Below are 11,840 nucleotides of genomic sequence, written 5' to 3'. Positions count from 1 at the left end.
GTCATATATTCATATATTAAGTTTAATAGGCAAGTTGATTTCTATGTGTACACGCCAAGCGGGCAAGTGGAAACTAGTTAAATTCTGCAAGACCTGAAATAATAAAAGAGGAAACAAGTAGCAAATTACAGCAAGGTCAATTAGTATTAAAAGAAAAAGAGGTTTGTTTGTGTGGAAGGGTAGGGATCGAAATTAAGTGTTCACACAAGAAATCGCCATAGACAACTTTCCAGGTCCCAAGGGACCCAACCCTGTAGTAAAACTTTGACCTACCATACTATGGAAGTGGTGGACCATGATGAGACTAGCTGGAGCTTCATACATAATAGTTGTGGATAGATTTGGTGTTGTGTGCCCTTTAATAACATTGTGTCATATTGACAAAAGTATATTGACCTACTGACTTATTCCAAATGCAAACAACACACTCAAGGTGACAGTGCGGTGGTATGGTGTGTGCAGAGTGGGCATACATTGTACATTGCAAGTAACTCACTACACAGCAGGAAGTAAGTTTTTGTTTCTTAGCATTTGCAATTGAATATCAGATCATCATAATATTTAATTATTAATAATATGAATTGAAATACAGGGAAATATGAATATGTGATTTACTGATTAATTACAAATGCACAGTATACAGTATTAACTTTCATTTATGTATGCAGATAAGTAGACCTATTTTGTTCTTACATTGTTGTATAAGCTTACAGTCTGCCAATGACAACGAACAAGTTTTTTAATTTGATTGGCTAACACTTCCCATGACGTCGTCCAGCACATGCAACTTCCAACAAGGATTTCAATTGATTAATTAAATCGGCTGCTTGAACAATTTTAACGGACGTAACTTTATGGCTACATGTATCATCCAAACTTGCCTAGAACCATTTAACCAGTTTCTCATAAATACCGCTTGTACGTAGTAAAAATATTCACATTGTGAAAATTGTTGTACTGTACATCAATGCTAAATACCGGTGGGCTTTCAATGCTGCTGGCACAGCTAATTTATTCGGCCAGGAGTTTGAACTCAGATGTTATCAAGTTCCCGGATCCCCTGTTTTCAAGCATCGTTCTATAGACTTCATACAGTTGCCCTCTTAGCCAATCAGAAATGGCGTTATACGTTGTCATTGGCAGACTGTGCGGAGGGAGGAAACCAAAGTGGCTGCTGAGCGAGACTATACAACTGTATATCATTGAAGGCCTGGGTCAAAGGTGAAACATCATCCACCATGTTTCCTTCCTCCCCCACCCACCATGTCATTTAAATAGCATTTACAGTATGTCAGTGGCTCATACATGTATCTTAATTATACTGAAATGTGATTTTAGAAATTGACAGCTCCTTGTTTCAGTGCTAGTTACATAAACATGTATTAAAATAATGTATTCTGAATCTGTATAAACACAGCAATATTTACAGGTCAAATTGAACTATTGGCTAAAAAATTAAGAAACTTCTAATTTGCATTGCTCTTTCTAGTATGCATTCATATATCCTTCCATATTGACAAGTCTAGTTTCTTTCTTTTCCTGATTAGGCAAACTGCAATAATGTTAACCCCTGTGCTTGTATTTGAGGCACTCCTTTTCCTGTGTGGTTTTCAACTATGCCGTTACATATGGAAGCTGTTCAAACAAAGATGGCGATATCAGAAACTGATACGAGACCTGAAAATGCGGGAAACGGCTCCAGCACATCCTATTTGGGGACATGCATTCCTGGTAGGTACATATTATTTTTCCCCTCCCCATTTTTCTTTGAACCCCTCTTGACTTTGTCTTCCCAGTCAAGAACAAAATAGAGAAAATCCACTATTTTGGATGAAAATAGCCATATTTCTGGTGAAAATGGTCATATTTTAGGTGAAAATTGTCTTATGTTAGGTGAAAATTGCCCTATTTTTGGGCAACTTTTTATCCCCCTCCCCCAAAAAAAAGATTTAAAAAAACCCTTTTTCCCCCCAGGAGCTGAGAAAGTATGTTGTGATAAAATTTTGAAAACAGTTCTCTCTGTCTCCCTGTTTCTCTTTCTTTCATATACCCATCAACCTCATCATTCTCAGTATTGTGAACTCAAATAGGAACAATTGCTTTAATTTTCTTTGTTCTAAAACAGTTCCCTCTGGATGAAAGGAAACGTTTGGATGCAATAGTGGACTTTATGTTAGCATCAGCAAATTCAGATGGACCAGCTGACTTAGCACCATTTTGGCTGGGTCCATTTACCTGTATGTTAATGATGTCATCACCCGAATATGTCAAGGCATGTGTGGCTAATGCAGGTCAGTTAAATCCACAATTGTTGGTTGCCAGTGAATTCAATTGTTGATATCATCAACTTTAAGGCAAAAAAAATTATAGTTTGCTTGTCCTCCACAACTTTTTTAGAGTTGGTCGGTCGGTCAGGATTTTGTTTTATTTATTTTTTTTAGAACATGACTACTGTATGCCTTTAATTAGCTTAATAAATAGCCCAAATAGTTGTGAATTGGGATATTTTTCTACTGTATACCACTTCATTCATGTTTTTAAAACAGTTTAGAGGTGTGTGGAAACCGTAAAAAACAGAATATCAAAAATGTTTAAATAAGACAAAAAACAACTTCCTGAATTTAGGGTCGGTATTCATTTGTACAGATAAAAAAACCTTTTTTCCAGATTAGGGTTAGTTGGTGAAGGACAAGCAAATAATCTTTTTTTTTTTTTGCCTAAAGGAAAAGATAGATCTTCTTTGGGAATATCAAAGAGATTTGACTCAAAGACAACCAACTCACTTCTTATGAAATGCTATGTCAAATTCACCATATTTGTTTGTCATGCATGAACACCAAATGAGTGTACCTACATCATTTATTGGCAAAAGCCTAATATCAAACATTATTATGTTTTGATGGATCCAAGTGTGTGAAAATATTGAATCCAAAACATTGGATGCTTTATGCCCAGTATTTATTGGTCTCGCTATGAGTTGTAAAATATTGGACTCGACTATGTCTCGTCCAATATTTTAAAACTCAAAGTTTGACCAATAAATATGGACTCAACCAATCCAATTTTATATCAAAAATGTGTGTCTTTCAGCTTGAGTAACTCACAGATATGGCAGAGTTGGTTCTCTTTGGTCATTATAGGTTTATTCTGACGATTGCCTTTTGGCATGAAACTCAGAGTAACGAGTACCTATTCTGGAAGGCGTGTTCTTTGAAAAAAATGTTAGTTAATAATTTGTTTTGCGATGAAAAAAAATGCAAAATTGTTCACTTCTTTAGCGTATGCCTTTTTTGCTGCCAAAAACTGTTTTTGCCAAGCAGTTAAACCGCGGTTTAAACCAATTTTTTCACCTGTGGCAAAACCTGCATACCCTGGCACTCAAGAACGTGCAGATTGCTGTACACACATGTGGCAACAACATTGAAAAGAATATTGAGACCAGGTTAAGTAACTCAAGTTGAGACCAGGCTAATTAACTCAAGTTACACAATTTAGCAGTTATAACCACTGACTTTCTGATCATGCTTCAATTGTATAGGGGAGTTTTGTAAAAGTAAATGGATTCCAAAAAGGGTTCATTTGTCCTCAAAACTTGATTTTGGCAAACTGTGGCATACCATTTTCTTGTTTTGGGGGATTTAATTTTATTTGATTGTTGGGCAAAACGTTATGGGGTGTCCTCCTAAAACTAGAATGACGCTTTTCATAATTAAGGTGGCAAATAACAAAGGTTTGTAAATACCAATAATACGTAAATAAGCTCATTAATAGTCATGAATATGCAAATAACATAACACAAAGCTATACAGCACATCAGGCTACCATAGACTATCACAATACCAAGTTTGAAGTTATCAGTCATTGCATTTATTGCAGAGTGGATTAAGGAAAATTTTGCAAATGTGCTCATTAATATTCACTAAATATGCAACATTGTGCAAAACTATACAGCACATCAGGCCACCATATCCAATCCCCATACCAAGTTTGATATAAAATTGGACGGATTGAGTGTGATACCTGATTTTTTATCGGTCGAGCTTGAGTTTTCAAATATCACGCGAGACAAAGTCGAGCGTGATATTTGAAAACTCAAGCGAGATCGATAAATTCAGGTATCATGTGAAAGTATCCGTCCAATTTTATCATTATTATGTCTTCAGAATTTTTTTTTGGTCAAAAACATGATTTTTAGAAAAAAACATGATTTTTGGTCAAAACATGATTTTGCTTAAAAATGTGATTTCTTTTCAGAAATGTGTTTGGTCAAATGTGTGATTTTTGGTCAAAAATTTGATTTTTGGTTAAAAATGTGATTTTTGGTCAAATATGTGATTTTTGGTCAAAATGTGTTTTTTAAATCAAAAAAGTGATTTTTGGTCATGACATGGCAAAAAAATCACCCTAAATCGACATGCAAGGTGACTTCTGCATATATAAAGTATATGAATTGTGCACTCTATGAAGAGGTTACAGACCGATACACAAAAACCCTGTAGCTCCAGGGGACCGATACACACATTTATCAGACAGCCAGGTTATGCACAAAGTATAGGATGCAAGATTCTGAAGACATAATAATGAAGTTGATCGGTCTCTCGATTAAGTTGCATAGTAGATCAATGAAAATGTAGGCAAAATATGCAAATCAGCTTATTAATAATCATGAAAATGTCAATGACAAAAATGTTTCATCATCAGATTACAAAGACAACTTTTCATATGACTGGTTAATTCCATGGATTGGTGATGGACTGCTGACTTCTGGGGGTCCAAAATGGCATCGACATAGACGACTGTTGACCCCAGCATTTCATTTTGAAATTCTCAAACCATACTTGGATATTTTCGCTGATTCTGCTGATATTTTACTGGTAAGTGAGGTAGAAAATAAAACGCAGTATTGAGAAAATCAGAAAATTTAATTTTACTTTACTCAGTCCCTTGAGAAGGGTATACAGACTAACGAGTATAGTATAATGTTGTCTTTTTTATTCTAGAATAAATTGTCAGCATCAGAAGGGAAGCCAATGGAAATATTCAAGCCTGTTGGTCTGTTTGCACTGGATAGCTTACTGAAATGCTCATTTAGTTATGAAAGCAATTGCCAATTACAGGGGTAAGTAGACATAGTGTATGTGATCTTTCTTTATAGAATACATTTTCAGCATCAGGAGGAAAGCCAATGGAAGTATTCAAGCCTGTTGGTCTGTTTACACTGGATAGCTTATTGAAATGCTCATTTAGTTATGAAACCAATTGTTTCATGAAAGCAAACGATTCTTTGTTTGTTTGTTTTTCTCTCTCAGAGAAAATGAATACATCAATGCTGTCTACGAGCTGTCTGAGATAATCAATCTCCGTGCCCTCAAGATCCAATACTTGAATGAAATGATCTTCAAGTTGTCACCGCCTGGAAGAAGGTTTCGTAAACTTTGTCACATCGTGCATGAGAAGTCACGGTCAACCATCAGAAAACGCAGGAGAGAGATAGAAGAAGGCGGAGAAGGGTTTAAGGGTCGGAAAGGCAAATATTTGGACTTCTTGGATATTCTACTTGCAGCTAGGGTAAAGTTTATTGTTTTGTTTTATCTCTACTAGGCTATTCTGTGATTGTTTTTTTGTGTGCAAATGACGAGTTACATTAATATTATCCTATCAGACTGTACTTTGTTCAGCTCATAATAGGCGAGACTCATAACATTGTGGATTGATATGAAATGATGTACATGCTGTTAGATGCAGTGGCGTGGCCAGCACCCCACAGAAATTTTTCAGGGATAAAATTGAGACGGTAAAGAGAAGCGTACATGTAAAATGTCCTTAAAATGGTACTACACCCCTTGATAAATTTGTGACTATTTTTGTATTTTTCTCAAAAAATAATAACACACTGGTAACAAAAGATATGTATATTATAGGAGCAAGGAATCCAGTTACTACACTGGAATTTCAGTGACTCAAGACAAGCGGTACAGTAGAATGTACCCCATTTCTTAACATATATAATGAACCACTTGTCTTGACTGAAATTTCAGTGAAGTAATTAAGATTCCTTGACCCTATAATATACATAACTTTTGTGACCAGTGTGTAGTTATTTTTGAGAAAAAGGCAACAAAATTTAGCTTTGCCCCCCAACAATGGGACAAAAGTTGACAAATGGGGATGAAAATTTGGCTTTTCCCCTTCACTGGTTGGATGCAGCACTATATATGCAAAGTATGTTTTGCTAAATTGATGCATGCTTTTGTGAATTTGTGAGTTGGAATTATATTGACACACATAGCAACAAAAATCAAATAATTTTCGCATATTAGGAGTTGAATACAGGGTTGCCCAATTCTTTTAGCCCAAATCGCAGGTCAAATTATTGAAAAGTTATATAAATTTACTCTTAACCATTAGTTTCCATGGGACAGGGAAACTACCAGAAGTTGCAGGAGCCAATGTTGAAAGTCACTCAATTTTGTTCTTAACCATCAGTTTCTATGGGACAGCAAATTGTCAGAAGCCATAGAAGCCAAATCTTCAAAAGTGGCCCAATTCTGCTACCAAATTGCAGGTTTGGCAACCCTGGTTCAATAAATTATTATTGATATCCACCCCTTTGTTTATAGACTCCTAAAAATGCAATTCATTTTAAGGGCAGTTTTTTTTTTTTGTATCAAAAGACCCCTCCAACTTTAAAGGAGTATTTCGTGATCCTAGCATCCTCTTTTTATGACATTTTTCAGTACATATCCACGAAAAAAAGCTTATTCCCAAAATTTCAGTTGATTCCGATTTTTTCGTTATGCGAGTTATGCATGATTATGTGTATTACACTGCTCCATAGACAATGCGTTGTAATTTCGTTCTGGTGCACCAGAACGAAATTCAAATTTCACGATATCTTTGCAAAACTAATTAATCTGCAAGAAATATTTTGTACATAAACATTATGTAGCCAGAGGTTTCCAGTGATATAAAAATCTCAACTTTTTTTTGAGAAAAGTGGGGGATGAGGCTGTGGATCACTTAAATGCCCCTTTAAATGGCTGCCGCAGAAAATCTGCAGCTCTACAGGCTTCAAACTTGTAGATTTTTCATATTACCCCAGGTACAACATTTCAGTAAAATATAAAGAAATTCTGATAAAGGGGGTCAGGATATGCCACTGCTTGATTTTGTATGGAATGACCCTGCAACTTTTCCCGCATTTTTGTAAGCTAAAACCACCGCTAACAATTAAATGGCAAATCATGCTGCCTTAAGCTTGTTGGTGCAAATCAAAGTGTTGTTGAGAATAAACACTAATTTGATTTTGTAATTTTATCTTATTCAGGATGAGGATGGCAAGGGTATGGATGAAGAAGAGATCCGTGAAGAAGTTGACACCTTCATGTTTGAAGGTCATGACACCACTGGCTGTGCTATCCCGTGGTTGATGTATAATCTAGCTAAACATCCAGAATATCAACAGAAGTGTAGAGATGAAATACAACAGCTATTTGACCAAAAAGAAGATGATCAACTTTCATGGTAAGAGTATCAAACAGCATATTTCTTTCTATGCGTGAAGTAGCTTGTGAGTAATGAACTTGAAAAATGAATACACTATGAGGCCTGGGCGATGCATGGAAGTACGACAATGAACTATTTGTTTGTGTGAGATCTGTAAAGACTGTTTTAAAATCACTGAAATTGAAAGTTATATAGCCAAAAAAGTACATTTTTGGGTTTTGATGCTTTGAAATGGTTTATTTTCTCTATTTATATGGCATTTGTGTTGTTATATTACTAAAAATCAGTTAATAGTAAATATATGCCCTACCTAATTGTAACTTTTAGCTTCGAGGCGCACTGCCACTTTTAAGGTGTTTACGGTTCTGTGCGTTGAAACAAGAAATGTCTCAGGTCAACCGATGGTGAGCTTTTAATCATATGGCAGAAAATCATATAGTTTTACCTGATGTTGGCTGCGTTTAAATGTGAGAGTTCTGAATTCCACCTGAAATTAGCCATTTTCCTATTGAAAACTGTGAAGTAGATTATAGTTTATAGTGTCATTGTCACTATAGAGCTTTCCCCATATATCCTGTCATGCAGTATTCCAGGGAGTTACTTCTGCTGGCATAATGTCAGACACAACATCACAACCCTGTAGAGTTATGTTTGTTAAGATACGGATATGCTGGCTTGTGCTTGTATCAGAGAAAGGAGAAAAGGCTTTTTTTCAATAAAATGGTGGACAAATATCTATATTTGTACAAGGCAAAAATACTGGAGAGGGGGGGGAGGTGGAGAACTGAAGTGGGGAACTAATTAAGTGCTTACACCAGTTTTAGGAAGAGGGTACTCTTATGCAAAACTGGTGCTGACATGCAAATCTAAAGCAAAGCTTAACGGTATGCTTAAAAAGACATAAGTTGGTTTTGTTTCTTTTATCAGGGATGATTTATGTAATCTACCATACTTGACAATGTGTATCAAGGAAAGCTTACGACTGTATCCACCAGTAATGTCTATAATGAGGAAGCTGGTGAAAGATGTCACACTTCCCAATGAAACTGTTGTACCAAAAGGTACGTATTCATTTACTTGTTCATAGCTTGATTTGTGTCTTTCTATGTAATAAAATGTTTATAGTCCAGTCATTTGGTTCTTTCAACTCCCCCCAGCATGTTTCCCAGTGGTCACATTATAATTAATTACTAGGTTCAGTACGCACAATACTAGCTTAACCCTGAACGTATCTAATACAAGAAAATACTATGCGATATATCAACTGTACATCCATGCGTTTCATGTGATGCAATGACCCAATCACCCTATTTAAGTGATGAACCTTTATACATACACATGGTTTTGTTGGCCGGGCCAGCCAAAACACATGTGGCTACCGGTCTCCGACCTATTGCTTGGCACATGAGGAGTGTCGGATTTGAATGCTGACCAAAACTAACAACTCCTTTGTTCATCTTCCTAGATCGACCCTTCTTTCTTTAAAAGTTCTATTCGCCAAAAAGCACTTGAGGGTTTTAGGGATAAAGAGAGCAAGGATAGAGGGATCAACAATTCAGTTAATGTCACAAAGGAATAAATAGCAATAGGTTCACACATACTTTTGAAGACACCGTCATGGTTATGCAATATGATTGTATATTTATTTTTCAGGTACTAATGTGACATGTTCTATAATTGGACTGCACTATAACCCTGTGATTTGGCCTAACCCAAAGGAGTTCAATCCTGAGAGATTCACACCTGAAAATGTCAAGAACAGACACACCCATGCCTTCTTACCATTCTCTGCTGGACCAAGGTATGTCACCCTGCCACACACACACACACCCCCACCCATGTGACATGTTCTATTATTGGACTACACTATAACCCTGAGATTTGGCCTAACCCTAAGGAGTTCAATCCTGAGAGATTCACACATGAAAACATCAAGAACAGACACACCCATGCCTTCTTACCATTCTCTGCTGAACCAAGGTATGTCACCTCGCTGCACACACACACCCCCACCCCCATGTGACATGTTCTATAATTGGACTACACTATAACCCTGTGATTTGGCCTAACCCTAAGGAGTTCAATCCTGAGAGATTCACACATGAAAACATCAAGAACAGACACACCCATGCCTTCTTACCATTCTCTGCTGGACCAAGGTATGTCAAACAAACACTCACACCTAAAGTCTCTAATTGGACTACACTATAACCCTGAGATTTGGCCTAATCCAAAGGAGTTCAATCCTGAGACATTCACACATGAAAACATCAAGAACAGACACACTCATGCCTTCTTACCATTCTCTGCAGGATCAAGGTATGTCAAACACACCGCCACACCCCCATGTGTGTGTTAGCCGTCAACCGTGGACATTGTATATTGCATGCAATCTATGAAACGGAATTTTAGCCATCAACTGCTGACTGAATTTTTTACACATAGTGGTCAGCGGTTTCAAGCTAGTATCGCTCAAATGCATTTTAGCATGCATTTGTGGTCTATTGCAGCAGTTTGAGACCGAGAGCGGTCCTCGGTTGCAGGCAAGTCCACGGTTAAGAGTGAAAAATCTTGTGTGTGTCCTCATTTGCACCAAACAACAATGCACCTGCATGCACACACATCTTCACTGGTGATCAAAGGTATGGGTGATGGATAGCGAGGTTTGGAATGTGCATGTAGAGTATTTAATTGGCTATGCAGTATAACATTACGACATACTCTCTGTTTGAGCCCATTGCGTGAAATCAGAGGGTAATTTTCTGAGGGTGCAGTAGTAATATAGGAAAATTCTCAGGCCCAACACATACCACAAGAATTTCATGTAATGACCGTAAAAGTGATTATTGTCATTCGTTACTGTCATTTTAGAAATTTGCTTCATAAAAATAACATTAACTTTTTGTTTAAAAGACTTGAAAATGTATCTTTCATTCACTGCCATAAATGTATGATTTCCTTCAAATTTTTAATTTGTTATTCTATACTCAAAATGCTGAAATATTACTAATAATTGTTGGGAAGGGTTTCTGTCCATTTGAGCTGAAATAACAATTTAAAGTGAAAGAAACCCTACTGGTTAACTTTGCCCTGTTCACCTACAAAGTCAGCAAATTTGACCAATTCCATTTAGGTGCAAGTTGGGAAATGCATATGTATTACAAATATGCACAAAAAAAATCAGGTTTGAAAAAAATTTCGTATATATAAGATCATACATTATGGCTTTAAGTTGCATTTAATACACGATACACAAGTATGCAGGCTTACTCGCAGTGATTACACACACTTGTTTGTGCATTAAGAAACAACGCAATTGTGAGATATTAATGATTTGCATTTGCGTGTTAACAAAAAATAAAATGTGATTGGATCACACGCATCCCTTATATTCATGAGGTTATGAATGGTGATTCATTCAGATTTATCAATCATGTTAATGATGCTGATTGATCAAAGACCCAGAAATGCTATACCTAAATGTTGATAACAAACAATCATGCAACAAGACCAACATCACTGTGTATATACCCAAAACAAGAAGTTCCATGATGCATATGATGCATTAATTATGGTGAATATTAGATTGGTCTATTTACTGCAATCTGAGTCACATGACATGTGAGATATGATTATAATTATTTTTTGATTTGTTTTCATTTCAGGAACTGCATTGGTCAACATTTTGCTCTGAATGAAATCAAAGTTGTGATGTGTAAGATTCTTCATCGTTTCTACATTGATGTAGATCCAGATAGGTCACCAATTTGGATACAAAGATTGGTGATTAGGACATGGGATGGCATGTATTTAAGATTTACACCAGTTGAACAGTAAAGACTAAGTAAGAATGGAGCAAACAGATGATGGTACATTTTGGTACAAATGTATGTGTGCAGTTTTGAAGAAGAAAAAAATTATATAAGTTTTGTATTTTCTGGAATTGGGGGTACTAATTGCAACTTAGATTACAATAAGGGATTTAAACACAAACAACTAGGTGAATTACTGATATAACAAAATAATATTTGTTCATATCATGTTATTGAGTGTAAAAACCAACTTAATTAGGCCAAAAAAAAAAGAAGTTTTGTGTCAAAGCTCACGAGATTTTTTTTTTTTTTTTTTATTCCTGACTTGGCATTTTTATGGTATTTTGAGAAAAAAAGTCAGATTTTCACTCAATTTTTCTGGAAAAAACTTTAAAATTTTTTTTTTTTGGGAATAAAAAAAAAAAAAAAATTCTGCATTTCTGCAAAGCGCGAGCTTTGAGACAAACCTTTTTTTTTTTTTTGCCTTATAATTAGAGAGGGCGGCCTATCTGCTGTGTCCTG

General features: G+C 36.0%; 1 protein-coding gene across 1 annotated transcript; it reads left to right on the top strand.

Moving 5' to 3' along the window:
• Positions 1-415: 415 nt before the first annotated feature.
• Positions 416-11,607, top strand: LOC140142553 (cytochrome P450 4A7-like). The gene is made up of 10 exons (XM_072164582.1): positions 416-509; positions 1,548-1,731; positions 2,126-2,291; positions 4,702-4,874; positions 5,001-5,119; positions 5,310-5,568; positions 7,328-7,524; positions 8,434-8,567; positions 9,160-9,307; positions 11,172-11,607. Exons 2-10 carry the CDS (start codon positions 1,561-1,563, stop codon positions 11,341-11,343), a joined length of 1,539 nt encoding a protein of 512 aa, XP_072020683.1. The 5' UTR covers positions 416-509; positions 1,548-1,560; the 3' UTR covers positions 11,344-11,607.
• The last annotated feature ends 233 nt before the right edge of the window (positions 11,608-11,840 follow it).

This window comes from Amphiura filiformis, chromosome 1 (assembly GCF_039555335.1).
Source record: "Amphiura filiformis chromosome 1, Afil_fr2py, whole genome shotgun sequence".
NCBI classification, from domain to species: Eukaryota; Metazoa; Echinodermata; class Ophiuroidea; order Amphilepidida; family Amphiuridae; genus Amphiura; species Amphiura filiformis.
Note: the sequence above shows the minus strand (reverse complement) of the source record. Positions and strands in the feature narration are given on the sequence as shown.

Excerpts from the sequence above, each read along its gene's own strand:
- LOC140142553 (XM_072164582.1), top strand. The coding sequence starts at position 1,561 with ATGTTAACCCCTGTGCTTGTATTTGAGGCACTCCTTTTCCTGTGTGGT. Across the intron at positions 2,292-4,701 it reads GGCATGTGTGGCTAATGCAG|ATTACAAAGACAACTTTTCA; the intron begins GTCAGTTAAATC and ends TTTCATCATCAG. Across the intron at positions 5,120-5,309 it reads AGCAATTGCCAATTACAGGG|AGAAAATGAATACATCAATG; the intron begins GTAAGTAGACAT and ends TTTCTCTCTCAG.